Source organism: Thalassophryne amazonica, chromosome 16, assembly GCF_902500255.1.
Source record: "Thalassophryne amazonica chromosome 16, fThaAma1.1, whole genome shotgun sequence".
NCBI classification, from domain to species: Eukaryota; Metazoa; Chordata; class Actinopteri; order Batrachoidiformes; family Batrachoididae; genus Thalassophryne; species Thalassophryne amazonica.
The window spans coordinates 44,305,065-44,318,842 of NC_047118.1; the positions used below are offsets into that span (position 1 = coordinate 44,305,065).

At 43.2% G+C, this 13,778-nt stretch overlaps 1 protein-coding gene across 9 annotated transcripts in view; it reads right to left on the reverse strand.

Moving 5' to 3' along the window:
* Positions 1-259: 259 nt before the first annotated feature.
* The window catches only part of ep300b (E1A binding protein p300 b), a 106,253-nt gene continuing 92,734 nt past the window's right edge, over positions 260-13,778 (reverse strand). For 6 of the 9 annotated variants that reach the window (XM_034189612.1, XM_034189608.1, XM_034189609.1 and 3 more), the window contains 10 exons: positions 13,583-13,639; positions 13,253-13,330; positions 12,834-12,901; positions 10,357-10,507; positions 9,236-9,496; positions 8,926-9,091; positions 8,529-8,696; positions 8,197-8,358; positions 5,031-5,312; positions 260-4,749 (listed from right to left, as the gene is read on the reverse strand). In XM_034189612.1, the coding sequence (XP_034045503.1) occupies positions 1,591-4,749; positions 5,031-5,312; positions 8,197-8,358; positions 8,529-8,696; positions 8,926-9,091; positions 9,236-9,496; positions 10,357-10,507; positions 12,834-12,901; positions 13,253-13,330; positions 13,583-13,639 (4,552 nt within the window). In that variant the 3' untranslated portion in view covers positions 260-1,590. The remainder of the gene's footprint in view (positions 4,750-5,030; positions 5,313-8,196; positions 8,359-8,528; positions 8,697-8,925; positions 9,092-9,235; positions 9,497-10,356; positions 10,508-12,833; positions 12,902-13,252; positions 13,331-13,582; positions 13,640-13,778) is intronic. The other 3 variants (XM_034189611.1, XM_034189607.1, XM_034189610.1) reach the window with 3 other exon arrangements.

Sequence of the window (13,778 nt, forward strand, 5' to 3'; positions counted from 1 at the left end):
ACGGCGGCCTCTGTGAGGTGGCCTGCTCCCATGGAGATATGGGGCTCGTTCTGTTTATGAAAACTATTTGTTGTTTTAGGGAACAAAATGTTATGAATGCTATATTCCATTTTTGCTAAACGCCCCTAAGTCTTACACACAGTAGCTTTAATAGATGTCCACGGAGTTTTAACACATTGTCTTAAAGTTTAAGTTTACGAAACACTCCACAAATCCATAAATTTGAAACCCAAGAACCCAATGTAAAACACGTTAGTAATGGTAATTTTCATTTTATTATAAAAACTGTATTTGAATCCAGTTTGTGTTTCCTTTGTACAGTAAAAAATATTAAATTAAACTCCCGATGTTCTTAGCAGAAAAGATAGAGGGGAATGGAGTTTTGGGGTGAGGGAGAGTAAGTTCCCCCTCACAAAAGGAGGGAAAGGAAAGAGATTCAAAAGTCCAAGAAAAGCAGCAAAGGGGACGAGGCAGAAAGAGACGGCGCGCATCGCCGCCATTCTCCTCATTTCTGTGCAACACAGTTCATTTGGATCAATTTCCTCTGTCTATTCCAAACAGTAGAATCCTAAAAAAACAAAAAAAAACAAACAATAAACCCTTCCCACCCCATTCTGTCCACATCCCGGTCATTATAGTCAAAATGTTACAGGCACACAGTTATGCACCCCTCCTCCCCAAGCCTCCACAAGAAGTGTCTTTAAAGGAAGGAGTGCACACACATTCGAGGGAGAAGGTTTGCATGTTAGCGAGGGAAAAAAGTCCCTTCCAGCATGACGGATGTCCGATAGAGAAGCTGTCTGGGCGTCAAACATGTCACGCTGACAGCGGACGGTCAGCTGCCGCAAAGAAGGCTGAATAACCCCCAACTAAATACATCTAAAAGTCAAATTAAATATACACTACGCCAACTCTTAAGAATCAATAACAAAAATAGATTTCTATAGCAACTCTAGCAGTCTCACGGTACAGAACCCCCTCACCCATCCCTCCCCAAAACCAAAAATAAATAAAGCAAAACCAAACATTTTAAAAAGGAAGATATGCATCACATTTGGATTTACAATAGTAATAATAATTAAAAATCCACATCACTCTGCTGAAACAGACTACAGCCTGATGACGGACAACAAAAATAACAATAAAAAAAGGCTCTTTGCATTATCATTTTACTTCTTGATAATTTTTGAAATCTAAAAAAAAAAAAGCAAAAGCTTCTTAATAAAAGGCAAATACTCCCATTTACCCCCCAAAAATATCACCACTGTTGTATTCAGCGAGAGGTGGCGCTGTGGGGCCGCTGGAGAAACTAACCCCCTGCATTGCCCACAATTGGCAAAAATATATTAACAGCAATAACTTACAATTCATTTATACTAATTTATTTAACGACTGTTTGATTTATTGTTCATCTCCCATAGGAAGTTCAGTTCAATGCATCTTTATTGAAAACATTTTAAATAACATTTAATAATAATACTATAAAAAAGAAAAAACTAAGTTGTAACAATAACACTGTTCTGGATGAGTGCAGTTTGTGCGAAGAATCACAGAACATCTCAGATCAACTTGACAGGAGAAGTATCAATCCTACATGATGTCTAAGGGGTTGTGATTCATGTTCTGGCCCAGTGGGTCCTGACTGCCACCGCCCGGCCCGTGGAGACTAGCCATGCCGCTCAGCTGAGTCAACATGGCGCTCTGCTCGGATCCAAACTGCTCCATAGAGTTCTGTTGCTGCTGTGATGCTGGCTGTGGCTGCTGCTGTGGGGGAACCACCATACCTGGGTGGTGCTGGTTGAGGTGGCCCGGGTGCGGCGAGCCCGTCTGCATCTGTGGTGAGATGTGATGTGGGGAAGGCTGCAGTTGCAAGCGGGGAGATGGGCTGGAGTGTGGCGGCTGGGACTGTGGTCTCGGTGAGGGTTGTGGGGATCGCACCTGGTTAGCCAGCGATGTGGGCAGAGTTTGGCCCTGCAGGTGGGGGTGTGGTGACTGGGACACTTGCTGGGACTGTTGGGGGCTCATTGGGCTACTGTGCTGGGCTGGTGATCCTCCAGGGCCAAGGTGCTGCTGCTGGTGCTGGAGCAGCCTCTGGTGGAGGGCCTGGTGAAGCAGGGCCTGAGAGGATAGAGGTTGTGGCCCACCCTGAGTGGGCTGAGGGCCTTGTGGTGTCTGATGATTTCCTCCTACACCCCCGGCACTTGGCCCTGCTTCACCACCTGGTATGCCAGCCAAGGCGTTCTGCTGCTGCTGCATTTGGAGGTGGTGCTGGTGCTGGAGCCGCTGTTGGAGTGCAGCTGCAGCCTGCTGCTGGGTCATTGTCCCTGGATAGCCTTGCCCCTGCTGGCCCGGGGGTCCACCAGACTGCTGAGAACCAATAGAGGGTGGCCCCTGTCCTGCTTGAGGACCCTGCCCCAAATAGCCCTGCCCTTGCGGTGGCTGCTGGAACTGGCCGTGATTGACTCCCATTTGTGGTTGTTGCTGCTGTTGGAGATGCTGTCTCATGAACAGTTCTCTCAACTGGGGATTGTTGAGGTTTGCCATTTGTGGCCCCTGGCCTTGCAATCCTCGTCCTCCTTGCTGCTGCTGCTGCTGCTGTTGTTGTTGTTGGAGAGCTGCAACTTGCTGCTGTTGTAAACTGTTGAGCATTGGCCTCTGTTGCTGTTGTAGCTGTTGTTGCTGCTGCAGCTGTTGTTGCTGCTGCTGCAGTTGTTGTTGCTGCTGCTGCAGTTGTTGTTGCTGTACTTGCTGTAACTGTGCTATAGTGGCCATGTTGACATTCGCCCCTCCCTGACCCCTAATGTGCATCCCTGTCTGGCCAGCACCAGCAACATTCATGTTCACCTGTGGACCTCCTGTCATGACATTCCCCACAGGACTCCCTGCAGGGCCAAGACCCCCTGTGACACCACCTGCTCCTCCCTGCACCCCCTTGTACTTTGAAGCCCTCTGCTTAATGAAAGCAGCCATGAGCTGTGGATTGGAGCGTAGGATGCTGAGGACTTGCTGCTGCTGGACCGGTGAGCTAGGTGAACGAAGAGTCCGAAGCAGCTCTTGTAAGGCTGCTTGAGGACTATTCCCACCAGCAGCACCAGGGCCTGGGATGCCAGCAGAGCCAGGGACAGGTCCCCCTGGGACCCCACCACCAGCACCTTGTTGCTGCTGTGCCATATTCATCAGGGCAGCATGAGTCTGGGCTTGCTGCTGCTGTTGCATCTGTTGCTGCTGTTGAGCTGCCATCATGGCTGGATGGCCCATCTGACTCATCATAGCCTGCCTCTGTTGGGGTGGCAGCCCCTGGCCTGCCCACTGTTGTTGCTGCTGTTGAGGGTTTTGAAGTGGAGCACCCATCCTCTGTTGGTGAAGCTGCAACTGAGAAGAGAGCTGGCTCTGAGGAATGTTTCCCTGCTGAGGGGGTTGCTGCATGGGTCCACCTGGCCCAACCATCATACCTGGAGGAGCTCCTGCTTGCTGATCCATGTGAGTACGAGCAGCTGCTGCTTGAGTTTGCGGAGGCATTCCCTGGGGTCCAGCCATCCCTACTCCCCCCGGGTGGCCCATGCTCATCTGTTGACCTTGAGCTTGTTGATGGTGGGAGTGAGGCTGCATCAAACCTGCAACTGCCTGTCTCTGCAGTGCCATCTTCCTCTGTGCATCGGCAACCTGCTGGATTTTCATGGCAATCTCCACTGCTGCCGGTGGTGGGCCAGAGGGGGGCTGCTGCTGTGAAAGTGGAGGCTGGACCTGGGACTGGCAGTGAGTTTGCTGACCTCCAACACCCCCAGATATGTTGCCACCGGGCTGCTGTTGGGGAGGTGTTGCAGAGCCAAGAACTGGTTTGCCCTGGGACTGGTGAATTGGGGAGGAACCTGGGGGTCTGCTGGCATATGGAGGGAGGTTGTTTGTATGCGGCTGGAGCTGCTGAGGGGTGGTCACTGCACCACTTTGCTGCTGTTGTGGTTGGACCTGAGGAGGTATTTGCTTTTGATGTTGGGGAGAGCTCATCAACCCCCCCGCTACGCCTCCACCCGCCATCTGCTGGAACTGATGGTGTAGATGGTGCTGAGGCGGCATGCTGGTTTGTGGAGGGATCCCAGTCGGCTGCTGTTGCTGTTGGACACTAGGTCCAGGGACCATTCCTTGCTGTGCAACTGGGGGTACAGTCTGAGTTGGGGTCTGGGGAGTTGGAGGTTGAGTGCCACCAGATGTTGGGGTACTGGGTGCTGTTGTACTGTTATTCCCTGGAGATGGAAGTCCTCCAACAGGTCCCCCTGGTGGCACTCCAGCTGGCTGTCCCACCCGCTGCATGCTGGCCATCCTCCTCCTTAACATCTGGGCCTGCTGGAGTCTGTGCTGCAGCTGCTGCTGCCGGAGCTTGTGCTTAATGTTCAGGCAGAACGGGACAGGACATTTGTTCTCCTGACAGTGCTTGGCATGGTAGCAACACAGAGCAATGAGCTGCTTGCAGATGGGACAGCCACCATTGGTCTTGCGCTTGCAGCCTTTTGTGTGCTGCACAACACGCTTCATCTTCTGGCAGGATGGCAGGGAACAGTTGGCATTGCGGCACTGACAGGCATGAACCAGGGACTGGATGCAACGCTGGATGCTAAGGCGGCGGGAATCTCCGGGGCTCTGAGTGGCTGCTGCTGCCTGGTTGTTGCTGTCATCATCCAGTCCAAGACCCAGTTTATCCATCTTGTGCTCGTGACCTTTAGTATTATAGCAGGTGATGCACAAGTCATAATCCTAGGGAATGAGGAAAGAGAAGAACATGAATCAAATCCAACTTTGACAAAGTGACTGATTAATACGCAATGAAAAACTTTACTGTCTAAGTAACTATCATGCATTCACTACTGCAATTGGGAGTTGGGGGCCATTCATTCATAAAGTTTTTGTTTAAGCTTAAGATTGCAGTGAATGCTCGCTTATTGCAGATGAAGGAACAGTTGACATGAGCAAACCCTTTATCTCCTGTAGCTGGCAGAGGAAAATAAAACAAGATAACAGCATGTCTAGATGCTCACCTCGCAGACAGTGCAGTGGTAGCGGGTCTCCACATGGTGTTTACATTCATTGCAGGTGTAGACAAAACGGTCCTGGCTCTGGTTGTGCAGTTCCACCAGCATGCACATGGAGCTCCATTTGGATCTCCTCAGAGAGCTGAATTCCAGGTGTTTGTCTCTGGCTAGAGTGAGAAAGGCATCACGGCCATCCATCAGATCGCAGGCCATCAAAGGGTCCGGCTCAGTGATGGGGGGCAGAGAGTTGGCAGTGGGGCCAGCAATGAGTCGGATGACAAAGAAGACCTGCCAGTGAGGGATGAAGAAATTTACTTTAAGATTCAAATTATCCACAAAATGCTGGAATGGAAGAAATATAAAATTAGCCCTACAGGCTTTTAACAAAGGTACCACAGTGACCACAGAATCTTGTTATCGCCCTGTTCCCAAAACCATCTGGTGGATTTCAATTCAACTTCACACAGTGGTAAGCACACCCCACAAAGATTGGCATGAAAGAAAATGATTCTGGTCCAATATTGCCAATGGGAGATAACTGGACTTTTATTTCCATATATGAAAATGCATTGGGAACACTGCACACTTTATTCCAAATCAAAACATGAAGAAAAATAGTGCCACAGGCATTGCAGCTCACCTGGATGATGCAAGACATCACAGTTTCTGCTAGAAAAGTGGGCATGGCCAAACTCCAAATGTCGTACAAAGGTCAAAATTTAAAACAAATCTTAAAAACCCATCGGATATGTTTTGGAGCGACATACTACAACCCCTGGCAAAAATTATGGAATCACCGGCCTCGGAGGATGTTCATTCAGTTGTTTAATTTGTAGAAAAAAAGCAGATCACAGACATGACACAAAACTAAAGTCATTTCAAATGGCAACTTTCTGGCTTTAAGAAACACTATAAGAAATCAGGAAAAAAATGTGGCAGTCAGTAACGGTTACTTTTTTTAGACCAAGCAGAGGGAAAAAAATATGGACTCACTCAATTCTGAGGAAAAAATTATGGAATCACCCTGTAAATTTTCATCCCCAAAACTAACACCTGCATCAAATAAGATCTGCTCGTTAGTCTGCATCTAAAAAGGAGTGATCACACCTTGGAGAGCTGTTGCACCAAGTGGACTGACATGAATCATGGCTCCAACACGAGAGATGTCAAGTGAAACAAAGGAGAGGATTATCAAACTCTTAAAAGAGGGTAAATCATCACGTAATGTTGCAAAAATGTTGGTTGTTCACAGTCAGCTGTGTCTAAACTCTGGACCAAATACAAACAACATAGGAAGGTTGTTAAAGGCAAACATACTGGTAGACCAAGGAAGACATCAAAGCGTCAAGACAGAAAACTTAAAGCAATATGTCTCAAAAATCAAAAATGCACAACAAAACAAATGAGGAACGAATGGGAGGAAACTGGAGTCAACGTCTGTGACCGAAGTGTAAGAAACCGCCTAAAGGAAATGGGATTTACATACAGAAAAGCTAAACGAAAGCCATCATTAACACCTAAACAGAAAAAAAACAAGGTTACAATGGGCTAAGGAAAAGCAATCGTGGACTGTGGATGACTGGATGAAAGTCATATTCAGTGATGAATCTCGAATCTGCATTGGGCAAGGTGATGATGCTGGAACTTTTGTTTGGTGCCGTTCCAATTAGATTTATAAAGATGACTGCCTGAAGAGAACATGCAAATTTCCACAGTCATTGATGATATGGGGCTGCATGTCAGGTAAAGGCACTGGGGAGATGGCTGTCATTACATCATCAATAAATGCACAAGTTTCCGTTGATATTTTGGACACTTTTCTTATCCCATCAATTGAAAGGATGTTTGGGGATGATGAAATCATTTTTCAAGATGATAATGCATCTTGGTATAGAGCAAAAACTGTGAAAACATTCCTTGCAAAAAGACACATAGGGTCAATGTCATGGCCTGCAAATAGTCCGGATCTTAATCCAATTGAAAATCTTTGGTGGAAGTTGAAGAAAATGGTCCATGACAAGGCTCCAACCTGCAAAGCTGATCTGGCAACAGCAATCAGAGAAAGTTGGAGCCAGATTGATGAAGAGTACTGTTTGTCACTCATTAAGTCCATGCCTCAGAGACTGCAAGCTGTTATAAAAGCCAGAGGTGGTGCAACAAAATACTAGTGATGTGTTGGAGCGTTCTTGTTTTTCATGATTCCATAATTTTTTCCTCAGAATTGAGTGATTCCATATTTTTTTCCCTCTGCTTGGTCTAAAAAAGTAGCCGTTACTGACTGCCACAATTTTTTTTCCTGATTTCTTATAGTGTTTCTTAAAGCCAGAAAGTTGCCTTTTGAAATGACTTTAGTTTTGTGTCATGGCTGTGATCTGCTTTTTTTCTACAAAATTAAACAACTGAATGAACATCCTCCAAGGCCGGTGATTCCATAATTTTTTGCCAGGGGTTGTAGCTACCCTTGTACCATATTTCAGTTCAATATCTTGAAAAACTGCTGACCAATGTCTCTAGGTGACATTTTCAATATGGCCACCATGGCAGCCATGTTTGACATTGTATTGGAATGCCTTTAACAAACTTTGGTGTATTTATAAGATGCATCCCTCAGGGAAAAATGCACACACTGTTATTTTTTTAACATCCTAATATTCATTTTTCTTCACTTTCTGTAAAGTACTTCATGTTTGGATTTGACACAATGTTTAAACACACTGCTATTATTTTGAACACAACTGTACAGCAGAATGTTGTGTGGAGTGTTCCCAGATTCGAACCCTGACTGGGCCAAGTCTTTGCTGCAAGTGTCTCCCCGTCTTTGATTCTCCATTTCCTGCCTCTAGGCTGCCACCCCCCCCAAAGTATATTCTAGTTCTTTTTCATGTTCCAAGCTCTTAATATACGTTTCACACTTTTCTTGTTTGCTGTAGTATGTCTGATTTAATATACTATCATTATATTGGCAAAAAAGCCAGATTGTTCTGCAGTAAAACATGACTTTAAAAAATAAGAAAAAACAAAAATGAAAAAATATCAACCCAATAGCAACAGGAAAAATCCCAGAATTTCAGGTATCTGTGTACAAAGTCCACACACAGCTCACATTACTGAATCTTACAGTTACACCACATCACTACAAAGGCGGTGCTGGGATCAGAGTAGACTCTCATACCTCTTTGTGTTTCTCCATGGTGGCGTACAGTTTCTGGGAAAGGTCATTGGAGACACTGGGCATCCCCGGCTTCTTCTTATTGCCTCGGCTCAAGCTGCTCTTGTTCTTGCTTGTCTTTTTATTGTTCTTCTTTTTCGCATTCTTGCTGTCTCCTTTTGTGGCCTGTGAAAGTACATCAGTCACATAAAATGTCTCTGCTATGTGTGGCAATAAAATAATTAAATAAATAGCCTGTCTGGAAGTGATGATTTCACAATTAACTTAATGGCTGCAAACAATCTTTTGAAAATGTTGACGTCACATCAGACTGGTTGGTCTCTTGTTGCACTCACATCTGTGCTCTCATTAGAGGTACTGTTCTCTTCCCTTTTCCTTTCCTCCTCCTCCTGTTCCAGCTCCTTGATGCTCTCCTCCAGTACGTTTGGCCAGAAGTCGCCCTCAAAGTACGGCAGCTCCTTGGCACTGGTCAGACGATCCTCTGTAGCCTGCTTGAAAATATCCTGAGACAAAGCGAGTAAGAAGTGCTACCATTAATGATCCAATACGCATTAGAACCGTCTCAGCAACAAGACATAATATACAGTAAACTAGGACCTTTTTAGGGCTTTAGTCCTAGCTTAGAACTGTGCTTCATGCAACTTGAATAGTTAAAGGAGCGAGACAGAAGACATTTAAAGGATTATCCAAAACTCATTTATTCTCTTAGTAAAAGAGGAGAAACTGTCTCACCTTATAATCATGCACAATGCGCTCAGCGACAGCTTTGTCCAACATTTTCTTGTACCACTCCTGCAGACGTTTTGGCTTTGGGATTTTCTGGTCCGCTGGGTGACAATGGAAGATGTAATCATCCCCTTCACTGGGTGGACAGGCCCAGATATGACCAGTGGTAAACCTGTCACAAGGAGACATTTCATTATTATTGATAAAGATTCACTCATGCAAATTGGTTACACAGAACACACTGCATATATTCCGACTCATGTATAAATGCGACCAAGCCCATAAGCAATTTTTTTTTGGTGTAAGGATTTCATACCCCAGTCTCTTGACATATTCCAGGTAGCCTATGAGGATCTCGTGGTAAACAGCAGTCCTGAGGTGTCGAGGTCGGAAGAAGTGCACGCTGTCCAGGTAGGAAATGTACACTCGCCTCTGATTTGGCTGTGGGCAGTCAGAGCCATACTCTTGAACATGCATGCCGAAAAAACAAACATCTGCCCCATCAATGTCCTCAAATGCAAACAAGGCTTTCATCCTGTAGGGGAAGGACTCTGCCATATCGCCGCTGTCCACAAACCTGGAAGAAGAGCCACAGTTGGAAAACCACCAGACACCAAAAGCAAATCAACCATTTTTTAGTTTGACTTAAGTTATTGGTTTGCACTGCAAAAAAAAAAAAAAATCTTACCAACAATCTTTGTGTAAATTCTAGTCATACTATGTAATCTAAACTTAATATAACTAGTTCTGAGATAATGCATCTTATAGAAATCTTAAGTGAAAGGAGTTTTGGAAACATCCCGTTTTGAGTCACATCTGAACTTTTTATTTTATTAGTATTACGAAGTGTTACATCTTTATAAATAACAGTTAGTTCCTTCGGCCGCTCCCTTGTATTCACTCAGGGTCACCACAGCTGATCCAAAGTAGGTATGCATGGAGAAATGTGGCAGGGGTGGTGTTTGAACCAGGAACCTTCTGCACTGAAACCAAGTGCACTAACCATTTGGCCACCAAATTCATATGGTAACTTAAAAAAAAAGCTTATTTCCAAAACTTTTCGCTTAGGTTTTTTTTCAGATGCATTATCTAATTTGACTAGTACTTTGACAGTAAGTAGACAAATATTCTTGATTTTTTTTTTTTTTTTTTTTTTGGTGATTTCCCACACCAAGTTGGAAGGTATGAGACTGATGACATACTGGAAATCAGAAAATCCTGACAAATGAAATCAAAGGTTTTATTTTGTATGTACACACACATTAAGGTCAAATCTATTCATAGGAACATTTCATGAATTATGCAGATTACCGCCAAGCAACAGCTGCCTTCTGCACATTTGTATTGTGCGTGTGTGTGTGTGTGCGCACGCGTATTCTTGCACTGCTTTGCATGGACACCACCACTGCAGTAACATTATGAAGTTTGACCTCTTACCTGGACTTCATGCCTGGTTTGACCTCAACCACTTTGTCTGACACATGGACCACACGGATTGTGACCTCACCAGACTCTGGATGGTTCTGCCGTTTGAGGTAGTCGTTCACTCGTGTCTCCAAAAAGTTCCCCAACTTGGTCTGAGGAAGCCCTACAAAGTAGAAGACAGAAAGTATAGTGAGACGGGACGTACTGGAACATAAAAAGGAGTCTTATGGCAAAAAAACAAAAATTATCTTTATCTCTGCTCAGCGATTTGTGATACAGAAACTTAATGTCAAACTTTAAACTTTGTTTTATCTTCTATTCCTGCTGTCTCAATCTTGTGATCAATTTCATAAACTCTCTTGACTTATTGTAAAGAAACTGAGCTGAGACACAGCGCCTCCTTCTGACCAGCTCCAAGAAACAGGAATGTTTCCATGGCCCTTTTTCATTGTCGCTAGGGACTGAACAATTAACAGAATTTTTATCGTTACTACAACAATTCAGTAAAGTGATAAAATCTTCACCAGGGCCACAATAAATGGCAATATATTTATTACTTTAATTGATCTGTCAGAGGTGGCTAAAATGCTGAGGGCAGAGCACAGGACAGGATGTGCATTGTCCTTCTACATGTGGAGAGTTTTCTGAGAGTTTAGCAGCTCATGTAATCTTATTTACTCTGTGTTTGGACACTTTCTTGTCAAATCAGAAAAAGAACAAATAAATAAATAAAAGCCCTTTCCCCCTCCAGTTCTTAACAGGCAATGCGTCAAAGCTCCGTAGTTTACTGCATAAAACTCTTTTTTTTTTTTTTTTTAAATAATGAAAAAGCTGGGGGAATGTGCAACTGATGGCACTTTTCTAGCCTTATGTTTGTAGTTGATGCTTTAAGTTTGGAGAAAAACAACATCGATGCGAATAAATTTGTTTTCTATGTGACATATAGCACTTTTTGGTGGTGACACACGCACACCAGTGTGTGATGTGTGTGTGTGCGCATGTGTGCAACTACTACTAATGTGAATGAAGTGCTCTGAACGCAGATGTGTGCAGGTTTTTTTGTTGTTGAAGAAACTGCTAATTTGCATGAACAGGCTCAGTGTTACTAAGTCCTGTTTTTGCATGTAACAGAGTACATGAGGTTTCCATATGTTCCGAGGGACAACGGTCTTTATAAAGACTTCACCTGTTTACAAACAATTAATCTACATGTTTTACTCACGGGCAAAACAAACATCGATTTGCTCCTAAACAAGCCAGCACATCCTTCGTGTTCACGGCTGTACTGCGGCTTTAGATTTTAAACAAACTGATCAACAACAGAACCAGGTTCTGTTTCAAATATGTGGAGTACAATGAATGTGTCCCTTGGTTGCGAAAATACAACATATCCCTCCCACCATTCAGTGCAAGAAATCTGCAAGCGAGGTCAGAGCATTACTGCTGAGACATCTCATTTATGATTCATCTATTATAATTTAATCAGATAAATGGATTACCACTTTCCAGCAATTCTTTTCCCCATATCAGTCAGTCCTAATTCCGTTGACATGCAAAGCTCAACATAAAACATTCAGGCAGGTTTTAACCTCGTTTGTGCCCCGCACCTTGACATGACGTACTTTATGATTTGGTGGTGCACAAGTAAACTGAATTATAGATTGGATTTGTCTGTTTTTGCTGCTGACAAAAATACAAAAACTATGAGGCATCTGCAAACCTGCATATTTTGTGCTGCAAAATAATGTCTGAGCTACATATTGGCATTTTTCCCCAAGGCACTGCAACCAAACCCAATCTGTAACAGTGTATTGAAGTTATTATTTTTAATTACCTTAGTCAATTATTTTTACTCTTATTTTCCCCTGCGTCAAATTTTTTTATGCGTCTAATATGTCTTGATTAACACTTGTATTTCTCTTTATCACTGCATTGGCAGCTGTAATTTAAGTGCAACACATCCATTACGTTGTTTAATATACACAAAGCAAGAAGCACATTAAACGGGACAATCTTGGCAGTGGGGGAGGGGGATATGAAAAACTCAAATGAGAACTGACAGATTTTCAAAAAGGAAAAGGTTCACTGTGGAAGCAAAACAATAACACAAAAAATATTAACTTAAAATACTACAACCATTTCTAAATAATAATAATAATAATAAAAATAACATTTATTTAAAAGGAGATTTTTAAAATGTTAGAAAAGACAGAAGAAAAAAAACAACAACAAAAAAAAACTAAAGTCGTGACTATAATTTGGTCTGAATGAAGGATTCTCAAGACCAGGCATCTAAGTGGCTCTACTCTACTCTTTTCTACTCTTCTATTTTACTCTTCCTTTTTAGATATACCTTAGTATACTAGCATAGTTCCACCTTAGAATTGGAATATAACATAAGATATACCTAACTGAATTTTCATGAGAACAAGGTGGAACATTAGATGGAGAAACAATGAGAACTTGTCTTTCAACGTTACACCACTTACTTTTCGCTGCATATTTGTTCTCTTTCCGTGTCTTATTGGCCATTTTCAGGCAGTTGTCACATACGAAACTGTGGAAAGAAAGAAAATAAATTTGTACAAGGTTCAATTTACAGATGGCCATCACATCTGTCACTGGAAAAAAGAAAAAAAAAAGACATTAAGCATTTAATCAAGCAAGTCATATCTGTGTGTTTTCAATAATGACTTTGCTCACTACTTGTAATTACAAAGACATGACGTGAGTTGGAAACATTCTACTTTACTTGAGCTGCAGGACTTTTGAAAGTGCATCTCTTCAAAACACATAAAGGAATTCTGCACATTTATAGTTTCCAAACTTTCCTTTAGGAACTCAGAATGATTATTTTGAAGAGTTTAAACACAGAGAATGCAGCGTATTTGGATGATAGCTGGCTCACCCTGATGGCCATATGGTTTCATTATGCAGAACACAGATCTGGTGCATTTTACGACCGCAGTCGGTACATTCCACAAGCCTGAGCAGAGACACAGAAAAGAGTAAGAGAAGACGAAAGACAGACATAAAACCCTCAGCTAAAAGGGCAACATGTGACATATATAAGCAGTTCTTTTCCCTACTGGCTCTTCAGAGCTGTTAAATGCACATTTGCAAACACCTTTTTCATAATTCAGGTGGTTCCATTACATAAAAGCAAAACACATTTCACAGGGAAATCTCAGAATTTATAGGGTCACAGTGAGAGTAAATATAAGTTAATAGGACGTACAACTCTGGGTCGAGCGTGTCATTTTTCTTTCGCTGGAACTGGTCTTTATTAATGGACCTGTGGAACAAATCAGAAGATAAACAGCATAACCAACAGGTTCACACGTCACACCAGCTTCCTTATGATAATCTGATGTACAGTTGTTACAAAATGTCCAAACAACATTCTTATTTTTAAAGAGATTAAATTTAAATAA